This window comes from Felis catus, chromosome A1 (genome assembly GCF_018350175.1).
Source record: "Felis catus isolate Fca126 chromosome A1, F.catus_Fca126_mat1.0, whole genome shotgun sequence".
Lineage (NCBI taxonomy): Eukaryota > Metazoa > Chordata > Mammalia > Carnivora > Felidae > Felis > Felis catus.
The window spans coordinates 117,218,180-117,236,086 of NC_058368.1; the positions used below are offsets into that span (position 1 = coordinate 117,218,180).

Genomic DNA, 17,907 nt, shown 5'->3' on the forward strand with positions numbered 1-17,907 from the left:
AAGCAAAGGGAGGGAAGGGTAAGCAGCTTTCCTAAGAGAGGAGTAGTCTTTCTAAAAGACTTGGGGCACAAAAAAGCTTGGCTGATGACTGTATTATATAATGGAGTATTTAGAGAAGGAGAAGGCATGAGAATTTGGATACTGTGCAAAGGATTTGGAATTTTATTTCAAGAGTAGTGAGATGCTGCTGAGGAGTTTTCAGCTGGATAATTGTATCATCTAATTAAAATTGTAAGAAGATCTTTTGGCCACTGTGGAGCATGGATCCAAGAGGATTCTGCTGGCTTCTGAAGAAATCTTAAGAATTAACTATGGGCCTTATTACAAATGGGAAAACCATTTCAACTTTTAAAAACCAGTTTTCAAAAGCCATGTTGTAATTAAGTGATTGTGAATGAGAAAAATGTTTGGTAAATCAGTCTATCTCTGAAGAAACTGCAAATCAGTGTTTCTCAAACCCTAAGGCACATTCAAATCACACAGGTATTTTGTTAAATTATAATTTAGTCAAGGTGGAGAATTTCTGCATTTCTGCATTTCTAACAAGCTCCTAGGTGATGCCTATGCCATTGGTTCTTGGCTTATACTTGAGTAGCAAGTGACTAGGCCATATTCTATCTTCTAAATATATTCTATGGAATATATTCTGTGTTTGAATGCCTGTCAACCTTCTTAGTGGTCTGGTCTGTTGTCAAACTATTTAAAACTAAGGGTTTTAAGAGAGAAAGTTTTGAGGACATGGAGAATCAGGTCAAATATGGTTTTTATCTCTTCAATAAATACCCTCTATACTGTATACTTCTTATCTACCTATCTAATATGTCTGCATATCCCTTTCAGGGTTCAGTTACACTTCAGAAAGGTTTATATGCACTCAAAGTGATGTCCAAGACAAGTATACAGAAACAGCATGAGGCTCTAAAACTTGGCATCTCGTATTTAATGGGGTAATTTGGACCAGTAATTTGGGCTTACTCTATGCCAGACATTTTACCTGCCGTATTCATTTAATAGGGTGGGAACTCAGAAACACTTTTAGGGTAGTTTCTTGCCCAGGGATGTGTTAGCTCTGACTTATTTCATACCTGACTCTCTTATTCATTATCCTAATAAGTGCTATTTGGTTTGTTTCATGAGTTTTAATCCTAAATGTAGAAAACTCTTCAAGGCTCTTTATTTTTTGGGTTAAAGGCTGTGTATTTCTCTAAAGAGTTTATGGAGCGTTGCTGCTATATCTTAGTCATTTTATAAAGGTCCCAGGTGATAAACAGGTCTAGATTTTTTTCTTTTTGAGGTGGGAATGGGTATTATCCTTCTTTAGCAATGCAACTTCTCTTTGTGGCATATTAATACAAGATCTTGGGAAGTGGATTGGCCATGTAAAGGGAAACATTTGAAATTATGCTTTATGATTGAGATTATGTTTGTTAGGAAAGATGGGGTAGGGAGTTGTCACATTGCTCCCCGGTTCTTAAGAAATGAGAACTAAACAACATCCAGTTTTAAAACAAATCTAAATTTTGAATTACATAAAACTGTTAAACCAGATAGTGGTTCCTATTGATTCTCTTTACTGAGAAACAGAGAACTGTACAGTCTCATTTGGTAAGAGAGAACGCTGAAATTATTAACATTTCCACAGAAATGATAAATGCTCCCTTACATATAGAGTCCAACTGGATAGGCTCTATGCAGCCCTCCAACAAACCATATTTGTGTTTTTCCAGATGGTGTTGTATCATTCTGGGTTTGTTTGACACTCTCTTCTTGCGATTACAGACAGCGGTTTAAAAAATTGTGTAATAGGCCTTGGTTTGGTTTGAAAACCTACAAAACAGCCATCTTCATGGCTCTGCAGTTGGCTTTTCAGGCCAGGGTAGGTTGCCGATGTACAGATAACTGCCAAGGCGCTTTGGCCCTAAACTCAGGAAAGAAGCAAAAGGAAAGTGAAGTTCCTGGCGGTAGCGTTTGTCCCGCTCAGAGAGCCCGGCGCTAGCGCATTCTTCGTGCAGTTATTGGCTGGGACTCTGCGTGCCGCTGTCGGCCAATGAAGACGCTGGAGATCTGGCCCTGGCCCGTCCCCTCTCGGTGCCCCGGGATGAGGCAGAGACTGAACAGCCGGTGAGCAAATCAACGGCATCGAGAAAGCCATGTCCGACTCCGTGCCTAGCGCTCAAGCGCTAACCCGCTGAAAGTTTCTCAGCGAAAACGCCGGAAAGATCTGGACTCCGCTGAGAGGAACTGCCTTTGAGTGAGATGGTCCCAGAGGCCTGGAGGAGCGGACTGGTAAGCATCGGGAGAGTAGTGGGAGTTTTGTTTCTGCTTGGTGCCTTGCACAAGGCTTCTGCCGTCGTTCGCTATGAGATTCTGGAGGAAAGAGAGAAAGGTTTTGTGGTGGGCAACGTGGTCACGGACCTTGGTTTGGATCTCAGCAGCCTGTCAGCACGCAGGCTACGGGTGTTGTCTGGAGCTAGCCGAAGATTCTTTGAGGTGAATCGGGAGACTGGAGAGATGTTCGTGAACGACCGCCTGGATCGGGAGGAGCTTTGTGGGACAGTGCCCTCCTGCACTGTAACTCTGGAGCTGGTGGTGGAGACCCCACTAGAGCTGTTAAGGGCGGAAGTGGTGATCCAGGATATCAATGACAACAATCCCACATTCCCTACCCGGGAAATGAAATTGGAGATTAGCGAGGCCGTGGCGCCAGGCACGCGCTTTCCGCTGGAGAGCGCGCATGATCCCGATGTAGGAAGCAACTCTTTACAAACCTATGAGCTGAGCCTAAATGAGTACTTTGCGCTTCGCGTTCAGACGCGAGAGGACGGCACCAAGTACGCGGAGTTGGTGCTGGAGCGCGCCCTTGATTGGGAGCGTGAGCCAAGTCTCCAGGTGGTGCTGACGGCTTTGGATGGAGGCACCCCGGCTCGCTCCGCCACCCTTCCCATTCGCATCACCGTGCTGGACGCGAATGACAATGCACCCGCCTTCAATCAGTCTTTATACCGTGCGCGAGTCCTGGAGGATGCGCCGCCGGGTACTGTCGTGGTGCGAGTTCATGCAACTGATCTGGATGAAGGCCCCAATGGTGAAATCATTTACTCTTTTGGCAGCCACAACCGCGCCGGTGTGCGAGACCTATTCTCCTTAGACCTTGTAAGTGGGGTGCTGACAATCAGAGGTCGCCTCGACTTTGAAGACACAAAACTCCACGAGATTTACATACAGGCCAAAGACAAAGGCGCCAATCCCGAAGGAGCACATTGCAAAGTTTTGGTAGAGGTTGTGGACGTGAATGACAATGCCCCAGAGATTACAGTCACCTCTGTGTACAGCCCAGTTCCCGAGGATGCCCCTCTTGGAACTGTCATTGCTTTGCTCAGTGTGATTGATCTGGATGCTGGGGAGAATGGATTGGTGTCTTGCGAGGTGCCACCAGGTCTCCCCTTTAGCCTTACTTCTTCCCTCAAGAATTACTTTACTTTGAAAACCAGTGCAGCCCTGGATCGTGAGACTGTCCCAGAATACAACCTCAGCATCACTGCTCGAGATGCTGGAACTCCTTCCCTCTCAGCCCTTACAATCGTGCAGGTACGAGTGTCTGACATCAATGACAACCCTCCACAGTCTTCCCAGTCCTCCTATGATGTTTATGTTGAGGAAAATAACATCCCCGGGGTTCCAATACTAAATCTAAGTGTCTGGGACCCTGATGCCCCGCAGAATGCTCGCCTTTCCTTCTTTCTCTTGGAACAAGAAGCTGAAACTGGGCTAGTGGGCCACTATTTCACGATACATCGTGACACTGGCATCGTGTCATCTGTAGTGCCCCTGGACTATGAAGATCGGCGAGAATTTGAAATAACAGTTCATGTCAGCGATGGGGGCACTCCAGTCCTGACCACCAACATTAGCGTGAACATATTTGTCACTGATCGCAATGACAATGCCCCCCAGGTCTTATACCCCCGGCCTGGCCGGAGCTCAATGGAGATGCTGCCCAGAGGTACCGCTGCTGGCTATGTGGTCACTCGGGTGGTAGGCTGGGACCCGGATGCCGGGCACAATGCCTGGCTCTCCTACAGCCTCTTAGGAGCTTCCAACCAGAGCCTTTTTGCTGTGGGGCTTCACACGGGTCAAGTCAGCACTTCCCGCCCAGTTCAGGACACAGATGTGCCCAGGCAGACTCTTATGGTCTTGATCAAAGACAATGGGGAGCCATCACTGTCCACCACGGCAACCCTGACTGTGTCAGTAACCGAGGAATCTCCTGAAGCCCGGGCTGAATTCCCCTCTGGCTCTGCCCCTCGGGAGCAGAATAAAAATCTCACCTTTTATCTACTCCTCTCTCTAATCCTGGTTTCTGTGGGGTTTGCAGTCACAGTATTGGGAGTGATCATATTCAAAGTTTACAAGTGGAAACAGTCAAGGGATCTGTACAGAGCTCCTGTGAGCTCCCTGTACCGAACACCAGGGTCCTCTCTGCATGCAGACGCTGTGCGGGGAGGTCTGATGCCACCGCACCTTTACCATCAGGTGTACCTCACCACCGACTCACGCCGCAGCGACCCACTGTTGAAGAAACCTGGTGCTGCCAGCCCACTGGCCAGCCGCCAGAACACACTGCGGAGCTGTGATCCAGTGTTCTATAGGCAAGTGTTGGGTGCAGAGAGCTCCCCTCCAGGACAGGTAAGGGTTAGCGTCCCAGAATGATATTAATGCTTTTTGATGCCTGGACCATGTTCAGAAAGGGATGGAGCTGTTGTTTTAGTGATGAAGATGTTTTCCTAATGATGCATCTACTTTTTCACCTTGCCCTGTGTAGATCAAACATCATGCGTTTGTGAAGGGGATGGCGTGGCTAGAGTGTGGTTTGTGGTCCCACATGGTGTAGAATTAACTGACTCCTGTGTGGCCCCAATTCACACCTTCAGCACTCACTTGCCATCACAACTAACCAATCTTGCTAAGAGGCCATTAAATTATAACCCAAGATCTCAGCCCTCAGAGCTTAGTTTGGTGTCATTTGCAATGACAGCAAGCTGAGCTGCTAGATACCTCTAACAAGTGGCAGATGCTAGGAATACAACAACCACCTCATTTGTCTGTCTTTGTTTTGATTGCAACATCTGCATTAAAACTAATGGTCCGCTGATAATTTTCCTTTGTCTATGCAGGCAGATCCCGTACCTCATTCTCAGGTGATTTTCAATTAAATAAAATTCAGGGTGCCTGGGTGGCTCAGTCGGTTAAGCTCCAGCTTTGGCTCAGGTTATGATCTTGAGGTTTGTGGATTGAAGCCCCATGTCAGGCTCTGTGCTGACAGCTCAGAGCCTGGAGCCTGCTTTGGATTCTGTGTCCCTCTCTCTTTGCCCCTCCCCCATTCACACTCTGTCTCTCTCTCAAAAATAAATAAACATTTAAAAAACAAGTAAATAAAATTCTAGGCATCCTTTAACTTTTATTTAAAGTACACTGCTGGAAATAACGTGTACATTACCTACAAAATATTTTTATGTTATAATGGTAATGCATGTGTAATATAAAAAACTTGGGAAATAGAGAAAAGTACTAAAAAAATTAAAGCTAACAATAATCCCCAAATCTAAAGACATAATCACCATTAATTATAAAAGTAAAAGTAATCATTTATTTTGAAAGTAAATCCAGACAGTCCAAAAGAACATATAGTACAAATTGAAAGTTCTTTTGTACCCTAGCATTATTCCCCATCCTTCCAGCATTATTTTTTTAAGTATACACACAGTATAAAATGTAGGTAAATTTGTATCTTGAGAAAGGTAAAGCTTTCATTTATTCAGGCTGGTGTGCAGGTAACTGTAAAGCCTGTGTCTTTAGTGAAACCTATACACACTTCCGGTTGTGGGAGAGTCACTGTTATTTGATTACTAATAAGTGTATTATTGTTATTAACCTTGGATTTGGCAGTTAGACAAATAGGGCTTCACCACTTATCAGCTGTGAGTTCTTGGCTAAGGTAATCTCAGAACCTGGTATATCATAAGTGTTAAAAAAAAATCTTGTCTATTACTATTATTATTTTTATTCTTTACCCATCCAAAATCTTAAGCACACCTTGAAATAAGAAAATCTGGAGATGGCCAGAAATGACAAAGTAGAGGCATAAATGGAAAGGCTAAGAAAAGATGAAAGCCGGAGAGAAGCAGCTGTCAGACTGGAAGTCAGACTGGGAATCAACTGGCATTTTCCCTAGAACAATGTTCTCAAACTTGGTTGCACACTAGAATTACCTGGGGACCCCTTAAAAATTCTGAAGCCCAGGCCACATCCCAGACCAATTAAAGCACAATCTCTTGGGACACAGGGCTCAGTGTTTTTTGAAGGTCCCCAAGTGATTCTAATGTGCAGACAAGTTTGAAAACTTCTGCCCTAGAATGTACCAGTCTTTCAATTAACATATTTATGAAGCAAAGTGTTATTCTGGCATTCAAAGAACCAAGCTTATTGGGCCAGGCTGAACTTAGAAAATCCTGTCATTTCTCAACCTTAAGATATTACATAAAATAGCTCTATAAACTCATTGAATTACTTTGTTGTACACCTGAAATTAACATTGTGTGTCAAGTATACTCAAATAAATAAATAAAATACATATGTATTATATAGAATAGCTCTAGAAGAGCAACATAGGGAAGACATAAGAGGATCCTTCAGTCATCTAAAGAGACAATCTTCCTAAACCACTAGCACACGGGGCACCTGGGTGGCTTACTCAGTTAAGCATCTGACTTCCACTCAGGTCATGATCTTGCGGTTCGTGGGTTTGAGCCTCGTGTTGGACTCTGTTCTGACAGTTCAGAGCCAGGAGCCTGCTTTGGATTCTCTGTCTCCCTCTCTCTCTGCGCCACCCATCCCCCTCCCCGGCCCCTCCACGGTCTGTGTCTCTCTCTCAAAAAGAAGCATTAAAAAAAAAAAAAAAAAAAAAGCTGGACAGTGGGTATGGAACCTCTCTGGGGAGTGACAAAAAGATTCTATAATTAGATTGTGGTGATGGTTGTATCCTTTTAGTATATTCACGTATACTAAAAGCATTAAATTGTGCATTTTATTTTTTTAATGTTTATTATTTTTGGGAGAGAGGGAGGGAGGGGCAGGCAGAAAGAGAGGGAGATACAGAATCCAAGGCAGGCTCCAGGCTCCAAGCTGTCAGCACAGAACCGTGAGATCATGATCTGAGCCGAAGTCCAATGCTTAACCTACTGAGCCACCCAGGCACCCTGAATTATGCATTTTAAATGGATGAATTGTATAGTATGTGAACTGTATCTCATTAAAGCTGTTTTTAAACTGTAGAATGGGAGAATCACAAACCTGGCATAAAAGGATCAAGTCAGGGATATGGGATTAAGGCTTTATGATATTCCAGTGCTAGTAATTGACTGTGTGCCTCTTTTGGTGTGAACTTGCAAATATGGAGACCTATAAGAGGTCTAGTTCTTAAATATGAAAGGTATCAGGAAAGGGCTAGTTTATGATCATACAGATTACAAACTAGTAGAAAAATCATTTAAGATGTTATAGAGGGGTGCCTGGGTGGCAAAATCAGTTAAGTATCAGACTCCTGGTTTAGGGTCAGGTCATGATCCCAGGGTTGTGGGATCAGAGCCCTGAGTTGGGCTCCGGACTGTCAGTGTTGAGCCTGCTTGGGACACTCTCTTTTCCTCTCTCTCTGCCTCCTCCCTACTCTCTCTCTCTCTCTCTCTCTCTCTCAAATAAATAAATAAATAAATAAATAAATAAATAAATAAATAAATAAATTTAAAACAAATGGCTTTTTAAAAAAAGATATTATAGAAAGAGAGTCTTTTTTCTCAGACAAACCAGGTATGGGAGTGGGGAGAGTTCTAGTACTGCATGTATTAGTTGTTTAGCTTCACACACATCTCTTAACCTCTCTGAACCCTAGTTTCCTCATCTATAAAATACAGATGACTTCTTTCAAAAGTGTTGTGTAAGTTAAAAGCAGTGCATATAAAGCATGCTGAATATAAAATATTCTTGTGAAGTATAAGTATTCAGTAAGTATTTGTTGAACTAATAAATGATAATATCAGTAATTCACCATTTAGTGAGTATCCCTATATGCAGACACTGTAAAAGACGAAAAGACACATTTCCTGTCATTATGGTATATAGAGTAGTACCATGGGAAACACATGCAAAAAAAAAAAATGATGGTGAAGATCTGCATAATACAAGAAGCAACCAGAGCAAAGGTAAAGAAACCCATAAGCCAGCCTGAGGAAATCGGGAAGATTTTATAGAGGTGGTGATTATTGAGCTGAGAAGTAAAAGTTAAGGAGTAGTTTATTTTTTTAATTTTTTTTAAAGGTAAATCTCTCTTTTTTTTTTTTTAAATACGAAATTTGTCAAATTGGTTTCCATACAACACCCGGTGCTCATCCCAACAGGTGCCCTCCTCAGTGTCCATCACCCACCCTCCCCTCCCTCCCCTCCCTCATCAACCTTCAGTTTGTTTTCAGGTTTTTTTTTTTTTAACGTTTATTTATTTTTGGGACAGAGAGAGACAGAGCATGAATGGGGGAGGGGCAGAGAGAGAGAGACACACAGAATCGTAAACAGGCTCCAGGCTCTGAGCCATCAGCCCAGAGCCTGACGCGGGGCTCGAACTCACGGACCGCGAGATCGTGACCTGGCTGAAGTCGGACGCTCAACCGACTGCGCCACCCAGGCGCCTCTTGTTTTCAGTTTTTAAGAGACTCTTGTATTTTGGCTCCCTCCCTCTCTAACCTCTTTTTTTTCCCCCTTCCTCTCCCCCATGGTCTTCTGTTAAGTTTCTCTGTAAGTAGTAGTTTATTAAATAGTAAAGGGAAAAGGGAGGCAGGAAGGGCCTTTGCAGGAAATTTCATGCATATGGATAATGATACTTAATTATTGCTGAACCTTAAAGTATGTTTGTTTAACAGTCTTGGCAAGAGATAAAGTGAAGCAAGTAGGCAGGAGTTAGATCTTGAGTTACTTTTAGGCTTCGTTCTGTATTCATGATAGTCACTGCAGAACTTTAAACTCCTATGTATGATGTCCTCAAGAGAGATTATCCTGGCACCCGTAAGTAAAATAGATTGGGGATATTGCTCCTGGAGACAAAGAGAACAGTTAGAAGCCTGTTAAAATATTTGAGGAGAAGATTGATAAATGCTTGAACCACCACAGTGGCAGTATAGGTGGAAGGTGTTGACTATAGTATAATCATCAGGACTTTTTAATTGACATGATTGAAGGAGTCAGGGAGAGAAAGGAGTCAAGGATGGCTCTGCCTGTCCCTCCCCTGTTCTGATGGAGGTACTGGGTTGATGGTGGTATCATTCACTGTGATAGTGAATCCTGCCCAAAATACCTGGTAGGTCAGACTGATTTATACTTCCACCATTCCTATGAGAGGAGAGTTAGCTGTTTTTTGGTTAAAACACACACACACACACACACACACACACACACACACACACACACACACAAATTCAGATCCCTCTCTTTGAGACCAGAATGTAGGTTGTTGGCCTCAAGAGGATAGTCAAAAGGATATTCTTGAGGCTTAAGAGTTTGGAAAAATCTGGAGAGGGATTAGAACCCTGGGTTTTGCTCCCGGTTTTCACACCCAGTGGTAACCTAGGTGAGGCTTCAGATGAGTTAAGAAATCTTATGTTGACATCAGGCTGGACTTTTTCTCTTTGTGCTCTGGTGTGTTTGTCACTCAGATTGTAGTTTGCAGGTAACTACAGTGTGAGATGATCTGTGTTTCTCAACTGTGTGTTTGTGTGTGTATGTTTAAGGTGGTAGCCAGGCTCCTGGGAGGGTCTAGATCAGGGTTGAAGAAGAGTGAGATAAAGTCTCCAGCTCCAAGAGGCCCCCAGGGGCCAAGTAAAAAGCTTGCTCTTTTGAAACTGTCTCTGTTGGTAATTAACAACAAATCAAGCATACCATGGTGTCAAATAAAGGGGATTTGTGGGCACAGTGCTATTAGTGGCTGATCTCAGTCATTCAAGGAAGCTATTAAATCTGTGAACATTAGCATTCTGCCAAGCAATGAGATCTAGTCCTTAGCGCCTCCCATACACACCGATTCTTTACTGATTTGGAACATCTCCCTCTCCTTACTCCCTCCACCTTGCTTCATCTCCTTCTATACTGTCCTGGAAATCAATGAATGGTAATTCAGTGTATCACTAGCTAGTGCCTGAATAAGAGAGATTTTGTGTCTGCTACACCTCCTGTTCCAAAAGAAACGTGCACTGCATAAATTTAATTGGTTACATTAATGTGTAAGTCTTGTCTGCAAAGAGATGGGTATGTTTCTGAATAATCTGCAGAGGGGCAGAGTTTTGAATATATGGCACTGCTTCTAATTCGCTGTTGCTCCAATACAATCAGACTGAGGCATAAACTACCCATTTCAAATATTGGTGGATGACAACACTGGCTTGAACAAAGTGACCAGTCTCAAATGGCTACTCCTCTATGGGCTGCAGGTTGCTAGGGCTTTGGCTGTCTGTTTTCCCCGCCGAAAAGGGGCGGGGGAAGTTGGTGTGTTTGGGAGAAAAAAAGAACATACCTACATGTTGTTTGCTTCTCATTAGAGGTAATAAACCTATAGAAGGAAATGCTGTTGAGCGGGAGGAAGGCAAAAAGATAGGTTTTTTGTTTTGTTTTGTTTTTTGGGGTTTTTTGGTTTTTTTTTTTTTTTTTTTTTTTGTCCTCCAATGCTGCGACGCATTAACCCTGCTGCTATTGGGATGTTCTCTGCTCAGCCTATTGGCTGAACCTAGGAGCTGCTGTCTGCCAATCGGGTGGTGGAAGGCAGACAAATCTACCCCGCCACCAGCAAAAACGGCCTGTAACCCTTGCGGTGCCGGCCCAGCCGCGCCAGAGCTGGCGCCACGAAGAGAGATAGGTGTCTCCAGCTGCTGTTGCCGTTTGGGGCGGGTCGGCTTCTTCTGCTTCCCAGGACCAGGTAGAGGACTAACGGGAAGCAGCAATGCTCCGCAAGGTGGGAAGCTGGGTAGAAATCTGCTGGGGGGCCACCCTTTTGTTCCTCATTTGCCACCTGGGTTACGTTTGTGGGCAGATCCGCTACCCGGTCCCAGAGGAGTCACAAGAAGGGACTTTTGTAGGGAATGTCGCCCAAGATTTCTTGCTGGATACAGAGACTCTGTCAGCTCGTAGGCTGCAGGTTGCTGGAGAGGTGAACCAAAGACACTTCCGTGTGGATTTGGACAGTGGAGCCCTGCTCATCAAGAATCCAATTGATCGAGAGGCACTGTGTGGACTCAGTGCCAGCTGCATCGTGCCCCTGGAGTTTGTAACTGAAGGGCCTTTGGAAATGTACCGAGCGGAGGTAGAGATTGTGGATGTGAATGATCACGCCCCCCGATTTCCTCGGCAGCAGCTAGACTTGGAAATTGGGGAGGCAGCTCCTCCAGGACAGCGTTTCCCCTTGGAAAAGGCTCAGGATGCAGATGTGGGGAGCAATTCTATCAGCAGCTATAGACTAAGCTCCAATGAACACTTTGCACTGGATGTCAAGAAGCGCAGCGACGGCAGCCTGGTCCCAGAGCTGCTCCTGGAGAAGCCTTTGGATCGAGAGAAGCAATCAGACTACCGCCTGGTGCTGACTGCTGTGGATGGAGGGAACCCCCCGAGATCTGGCACTGCAGAGCTCCGGGTATCAGTGCTGGACGTGAATGACAACGCCCCAGCCTTCCAGCAATCCAGCTACAGGATTAGTGTGTTGGAGAGTGCTCCTGCCGGCATGCTGCTCATCCAGCTCAATGCCTCTGACCCAGACCTGGGTCCCAGTGGTAACGTCACCTTTTCTTTCAGTGGTCACACCCCTGATCGTGTGAGAAACCTCTTTAGCCTTCACCCTACTACTGGAAAGCTTACCCTTCAGGGGCCCCTAGACTTTGAGAGTGAGAATTACTATGAATTTGATATTCGGGCTCGCGATGGGGGTTCTCCAGCCATGGAGCAACATTGCAGCCTTCGGGTGGATCTCCTAGATGTAAATGACAATGCCCCCCACATCACAGTGACCTCAGAGCTTGGGACTCTTCCAGAGAGCGCAGAACCTGGCACTGTAGTGGCACTCATCAGTGTGCAGGACCCTGACTCAGGGTCAAATGGAGACGTGAGCCTCCGTATTCCTGACCACTTGCCATTTGCCCTCAAGTCTGCCTTCAGGAACCAGTTCTCCTTGGTGACTTCTGGGCCCTTGGACCGAGAGGCTAAATCCAGCTATGACATCATGGTCACTGCTTCCGATGCTGGGAATCCTCCCCTGAGTACCCAGAGGAGTATTTTCCTCAATATTTCAGATGTGAATGATAACCCACCCTCTTTCTTCCAGAGGTCACATGAGGTGTTTGTTCCTGAGAACAATCGCCCAGGGGACCTGCTTTGTTCCCTTGCAGCCTCTGATCCAGACTCTGGCTTGAATGCACTCATCTCCTACTCTCTCCTGGAGCCCAGAAATCGAGATGTGTCAGCTTCTTCTTTCATCTCTCTGAACCCCCAAACAGGAGCTGTTCATGCTACTCGATCCTTTGACTATGAACAAACACAGACATTGCAATTTGAGGTGCAGGCCCGGGATCGGGGCAACCCACCTCTTAGTAGCACTGTGACAGTTCGTCTGTTTGTGCTGGACCTCAATGACAATGCCCCAGCTGTGCTGCGTCCTAGGGCCCGGCCTGGTTCTTTATGTCCGCAAGCTCTGCCTCCATCAGTTGGTGCTGGCCATCTAGTCACAAAGGTGACTGCTGTGGACTTGGATTCAGGTTACAATGCTTGGGTTTCCTATCAGCTCCTGGAGGCCCCAGACCCCAGCCTGTTTGCTGTCTCTCGCTATGCTGGGGAGGTTCGGACGGCAGTTCCAATCCCAGCTGATCTCCCACCACAGAAGCTGGTCATTGTAGTAAAGGATAGTGGTAGTCCACCACTCTCTACCTCTGTTACTCTACTGGTGTCCTTGGAGGAAGATACTCATCCAGTTGTCCCTGATCTTCGAGAATCTTCAGCTCCAAGGGAAGGAGAATCCCGCCTGACCCTCTATTTGGCTGTATCACTAGTGGCAATTTGCTTTGTCTCCTTTGGCTCATTCGTTGCACTACTGTCTAAGTGTTTGCGTGGGGCTGCCTGTGGAGTGACCTGCTTTCCTGCTGGCACCTGTGCCTGTCTCACCCGATCTCGAAGGAGGGAGGGGCTTCCTCCTTCCAATGGGATCCTGCGAATCCAGCTAGGGTCAGATGATCCTATCAAGTTTGTTGATGTGGGCGGCCACTCTCATGGCTGTACACCCTTGGCTTCTGCACCCACTCGGAGCGATAGCTTCATGATGGTGAAGTCACCCAGTGCACCTATGGCAGGGGAGCCTGTTCGCCCAAGCTGCCCACCCTCTGATCTTCTGTATGGGCTAGAGGTGAGACCTTTGCAGGCTCAGCCAGTGCTTGAGAGTTACTCTGATCCAAGCATATGGCTGGGTCATGTCCCTGGGACTGTTGGTCTCTCTGCAAGAGCCCATAGTGAGTGGTAACAATGTTGTAGATGGTGTGCTTTCGAAGTATTTTGTGAATAACCAGGAAGTTGTCACAGATTAGTACTTGAGATGGATTATGTACCTGAAGGTAAGAAATGAAGGTAATGATCAAGAGCCAGGGTATTGTGGAAGCATGGTGCCAGAATGTGGGAGCATAGAAGGCTATCCTGTACAGAGGTAGGGTGTATCAGGCAGTCACCTAAACCCAAGAGGTTGCTTTCTCTTCCTGAATGAGGGGGGCAGGTTCTGGACTACCTTAACTCTAGGTTACCATTTCCCAATGAATCTAGGGTGACTGCTGTATTTGCCCCACAATATTAAGTACCTCCTAACCCACTATAGAGAGAACTCTCTGCTTGAAACAGCAGAGAGCACAAAGAGGGGAGAGCTGAAGGGGAAGTAGGGAGGCATCAGGATGCAAGCAGAGATCTTTGAGTCCAAGTCTTCAGGAATCCCATTCAGGTTCCCACTGAGATTTGAGCTAGATGCAAAAGAATTGGGGGCAGGGGAGCATTAACTTCTTGGGGGGGGGAAGCAACATGTGAGTAAAATCACTTCATGTCAGAAAACTGGTTTACAGCTGAGGAACTCAGAGGCAGCCACTCTGGAAGTCTTTAAGTAGACTTTTGAATTGGTGCAACCATAAATTCTAGAGACAACGCCTGGTTTCTACTCACTCTCCTGGGTGACCTGGATCAGTTCCAGGAATGTTCCCCCTACTAAAAGCTGTTATGCTCATTCCATAGCTCAAGTCGGGGATCTCATAAAAGCTGAATCCTGTAACCATCAGCTGACATTGAGATTCCTCAAAGCATTGATGGAGAGTCAGAGCAAGGCTTTACAGGATCCTAACACATGGCTTCTCTCACCTCAGCCATGTTTGGCAGAATGGCGTGGGTGGGTGGGGGGGGTTCACATGGCTTTGCCTCCCCTGGAAGGACAAAATTTTGTTGGTTTGACAAAGTAGTGGAAACTTCTAAAGTCCTGAGGGAAGTTGCCGGGACAGAACACTGAGAAGTTTTGTACCACTTTGTCTTCCCTGTTGAGAACCATCTGAGCTGTCAAACTTTGCTGCCAAGGGGGCTGAATCAACCTGCAGCATGAAATGAGTGGGGAGGTAGGAGGCTTCATTGACACAGATTTGCCTGTTCCTAAGGTTTCCAGGACTGAGGGGACTTCATAATTGGTTGAGAGCAGACAGACTTTTTGGCCAATCAGACTCAGAGCAGAGGTGGGGGATCTGCTCTTCCTGCCCACCTCTCCTCCTCCTGTTCCCCAGCTCCACTCAGATTCAGTTCCCCTCCCCCCCCCACCCACCCCCGCCATTTGGTGACTAAGAAGAACTGCTGCAGGCAGACATACCTCGGAGCAGTTTTTAAGAGGCTGGAAGGAGACATAAGAGATTTCAGCTGCTACATTCCAAGACCTGGGTCTGCCTTGGAGACAGGACAGCACAGAGTCAGTGTCCAGGAAGGGACCTCTGGGTCATGGGGCCCAAGACACCCCCACAGCTCGCTGGGAAATGGCAAGTGCTGTGCATGTTGTCGTTGTGCTGCTGGGGCTGGGTGTCCGGGCAGCTTCGTTACTCAGTGGTGGAGGAGTCTGAGCCGGGGACGCTGGTGGGGAATGTTGCTCAGGATCTAGGCTTAAAGGTGACAGATCTGTTGAGCCGCCGACTGCGGTTGGGGTCTGAGGAGAATGGACACTTTTTTTCCCTGAGCTTGATGAGTGGTGCTCTGGCCGTGAATCAAAAGATTGACCGGGAGAGCCTATGTGGAGCCAGTACAAGCTGCCTGCTGCCAATACAGGTGGTGACTGAACACCCCCTGGAACTAATCCGTGTAGAGGTAGAGATCCTGGATCTCAATGACAACTCTCCTGGCTTTGCCACCTCTGAGCGAGAGATACGCATCTCAGAATCAGCTGCGCTTGGGGCCCGATTCCCACTGGATAGTGCCCAGGATCCGGACGTGGGCACCAATACTGTGAGCTTCTACACTCTAAGCCCCAGCAGCCATTTCTTTCTGAATGTGAAGACCCTAAAAGATGGGAAGCTATTCCCAGAGCTGGTGCTGGAGCAGCAGCTGGACCGTGAAGCCCAGGCAAGACATCAGCTGGTGCTTACTGCTGTGGATGGGGGTATCCCAGCCCGCTCAGGGACGACCCTTATCTCTGTCATTGTACTGGACATTAATGATAATGCTCCAACTTTCCAGTCCTCAGTTCTACGTGTGGGGCTCCCAGAAAATGCACCCATGGGTACACTGCTGCTCCGCCTCAATGCCACTGATCCGGACGAGGGCACCAATGGCCAACTAGACTATTCTTTTGGAGACCATACATCAGAAGTGGTGCGTAACATCTTTGGCCTAGACCCTAGCAGTGGAGCAATCCATGTGTTGGGTCCCATAGACTTTGAGGAGTCAAGTTTCTATGAAATTCACGCAAGAGCCCGTGACCAGGGACAGCCAGCTATGGAAGGCCACTGCATGATTCAGGTGGATGTGGAAGATGCCAATGACAATGCCCCAGAGGTACTGCTAGCCTCTCTGGTCAACCCTATCCTGGAGAGCACACCAGTGGGCACAGTAGTGGGCTTGTTTAATGTGCGGGACCGAGACTCGGGGAGAAATGGTGAAGTGAGCCTTGATATCTCCCCGGACCTGCCATTTCAGATTAAGCCTTCTGAGAACCACTACTCACTGCTAACCAGCCAGCCTTTGGACCGGGAGACCACATCCCACTATGTCATTGAGCTACTTGCTAGTGATGCAGGCTCACCTCCCCTGCATGCACATCTCACCATCCGGCTCAACATTTCAGATGTTAATGACAATGCACCCTACTTTTCTCAACAGCTCTATACTGCCTACATCCCTGAAAACCGGCCTCCAGGTTCCCTTCTTTGCACTGTGGCTGCCTCAGACCCAGACACTGGGGATAATGCCCATCTCACCTACTCCATTGTAGGGAATCAGATTCAGGGAGCCCCAGCTTCCTCCTTTGTATATGTCAACCCTGAGGATGGGCGGGTCTTTGCCCAGCGCACCTTTGACTACGAATTGTTGCAAATGATGCACATCATGGTGGGTGTGCGAGACTCTGGCTCTCCCCCATTGCACTCGAACACATCTCTGCATGTGTTTGTCCTGGATCAGAATGATAATGCACCAGCGGTGCTGCACCCAAGACCCGGCTGGGAACTCTCAGTCCCCCAACGTCTCCCTCGCTCTGCTCCTCCTGGCTCCTTGGTCACCAAAGTGACAGCTGTGGATGCTGATGCTGGCCACAATGCATGGCTCTCCTATTCACTGTTGCCACAGTCTACAGCTCCAGGACTGTTCCTGGTGTCTGCACATACTGGGGAGGTGCGCACAGCCCGGGCCTTACGGGAGGATGACTCTAACACCCAGCAGGTTGTGGTCCTGGTGAGGGACAATGGTGACCCTTCTCTCTCCTCTACAGCCACAGTGTTGCTGGTTCTGGAGGATGAGGACCCTGAGGAAATGCCCAAATCCAACGATTTCCTCACACTCCCTCCTGAGCGTTCAGACCTTACCCTTTACCTCATTGTGGCTCTTGCAGCCATCAGTCTCTTATCCTTAGTCACCTTCACCTTTCTGTCAGCTAAATGCCTTCGGGGGCACACAGATGAGGATGGGGGTGGGGGCCAGTGCTGCAGGCACCAGGACTCGCCCTCTCGGGACTTCTATAAGCAGTCCAGTCCCAACCTGCAGGTGAGCTCAGACGGCACACTCAAGTACATGGAGGTGACACTGCGGCCCACAGACTCACAGAGCCACTGCTACAGGACGTGCTTTTCACCAGCCTCGGATGGCAGTGACTTCACTTTTCTAAGGCCCCTCAGTGTCCAGCAGCCCTCAGCGCTGGTGCTGGAGCCTGATGCCTTCCGGTCCCGCTCTAATACGCTGCGGGAGCGGAGCCAGGTGAGGGGCTCAACACTGCCCAGGACAACCCCTGTGGCCTGCAATGGAGAAACAGCCCATCAACAAAAGGGACTTTGAATTTATGTCCATTCCTCTCGGGAGGGGGTGGGGGTGTGGGAGTGGAGGAGGATGGAGCTCAGTGTTGCCTGCACTCCACCTGATTGTTGGGACCATTTGGACGGATTGTGTGGAATGCCAATGTGGGGATAGGACTCTGAGCACCAGGAGGTGGTGGTGATTATAGGTGAGGGGAAGTAAGACCAGTCCCTGCTGCCCTCACTCAGAAAAGGCTGGGGCCCAGCAGTCTTTATGGCTAGGGTTGGGGAGCAGAGGGTGGTCCTTGGTGGAGGCAGTCATGGATCTATGCCT

The 17,907-nt window shown here is 47.3% G+C and overlaps 1 protein-coding gene across 28 annotated transcripts in view; it reads left to right on the forward strand.

The window, feature by feature from the left end:
- The window catches only part of LOC101100942 (protocadherin gamma-C4), a 175,264-nt gene that overhangs the window by 138,978 nt on the left and 18,379 nt on the right, over positions 1 to 17,907 (forward strand). Inside the window, exon 1 of one of the 28 annotated variants that reach the window (XM_019833436.3) lies at positions 1,549 to 4,686. The exons of 22 other annotated variants lie outside the window; for them this stretch is intronic. In XM_019833436.3, coding sequence (XP_019688995.1) covers positions 2,257 to 4,686 — 2,430 coding nt within the window. In that variant the 5' untranslated portion in view covers positions 1,549 to 2,256. Of the gene's footprint in view, positions 1 to 1,548; positions 4,687 to 10,744; positions 13,475 to 14,520; positions 17,539 to 17,907 lie in introns of those variants that run through there. 5 more of the 28 variants (XM_019833584.3, XM_019833435.3, XM_019833434.3 and 2 more) reach the window with 5 other exon arrangements.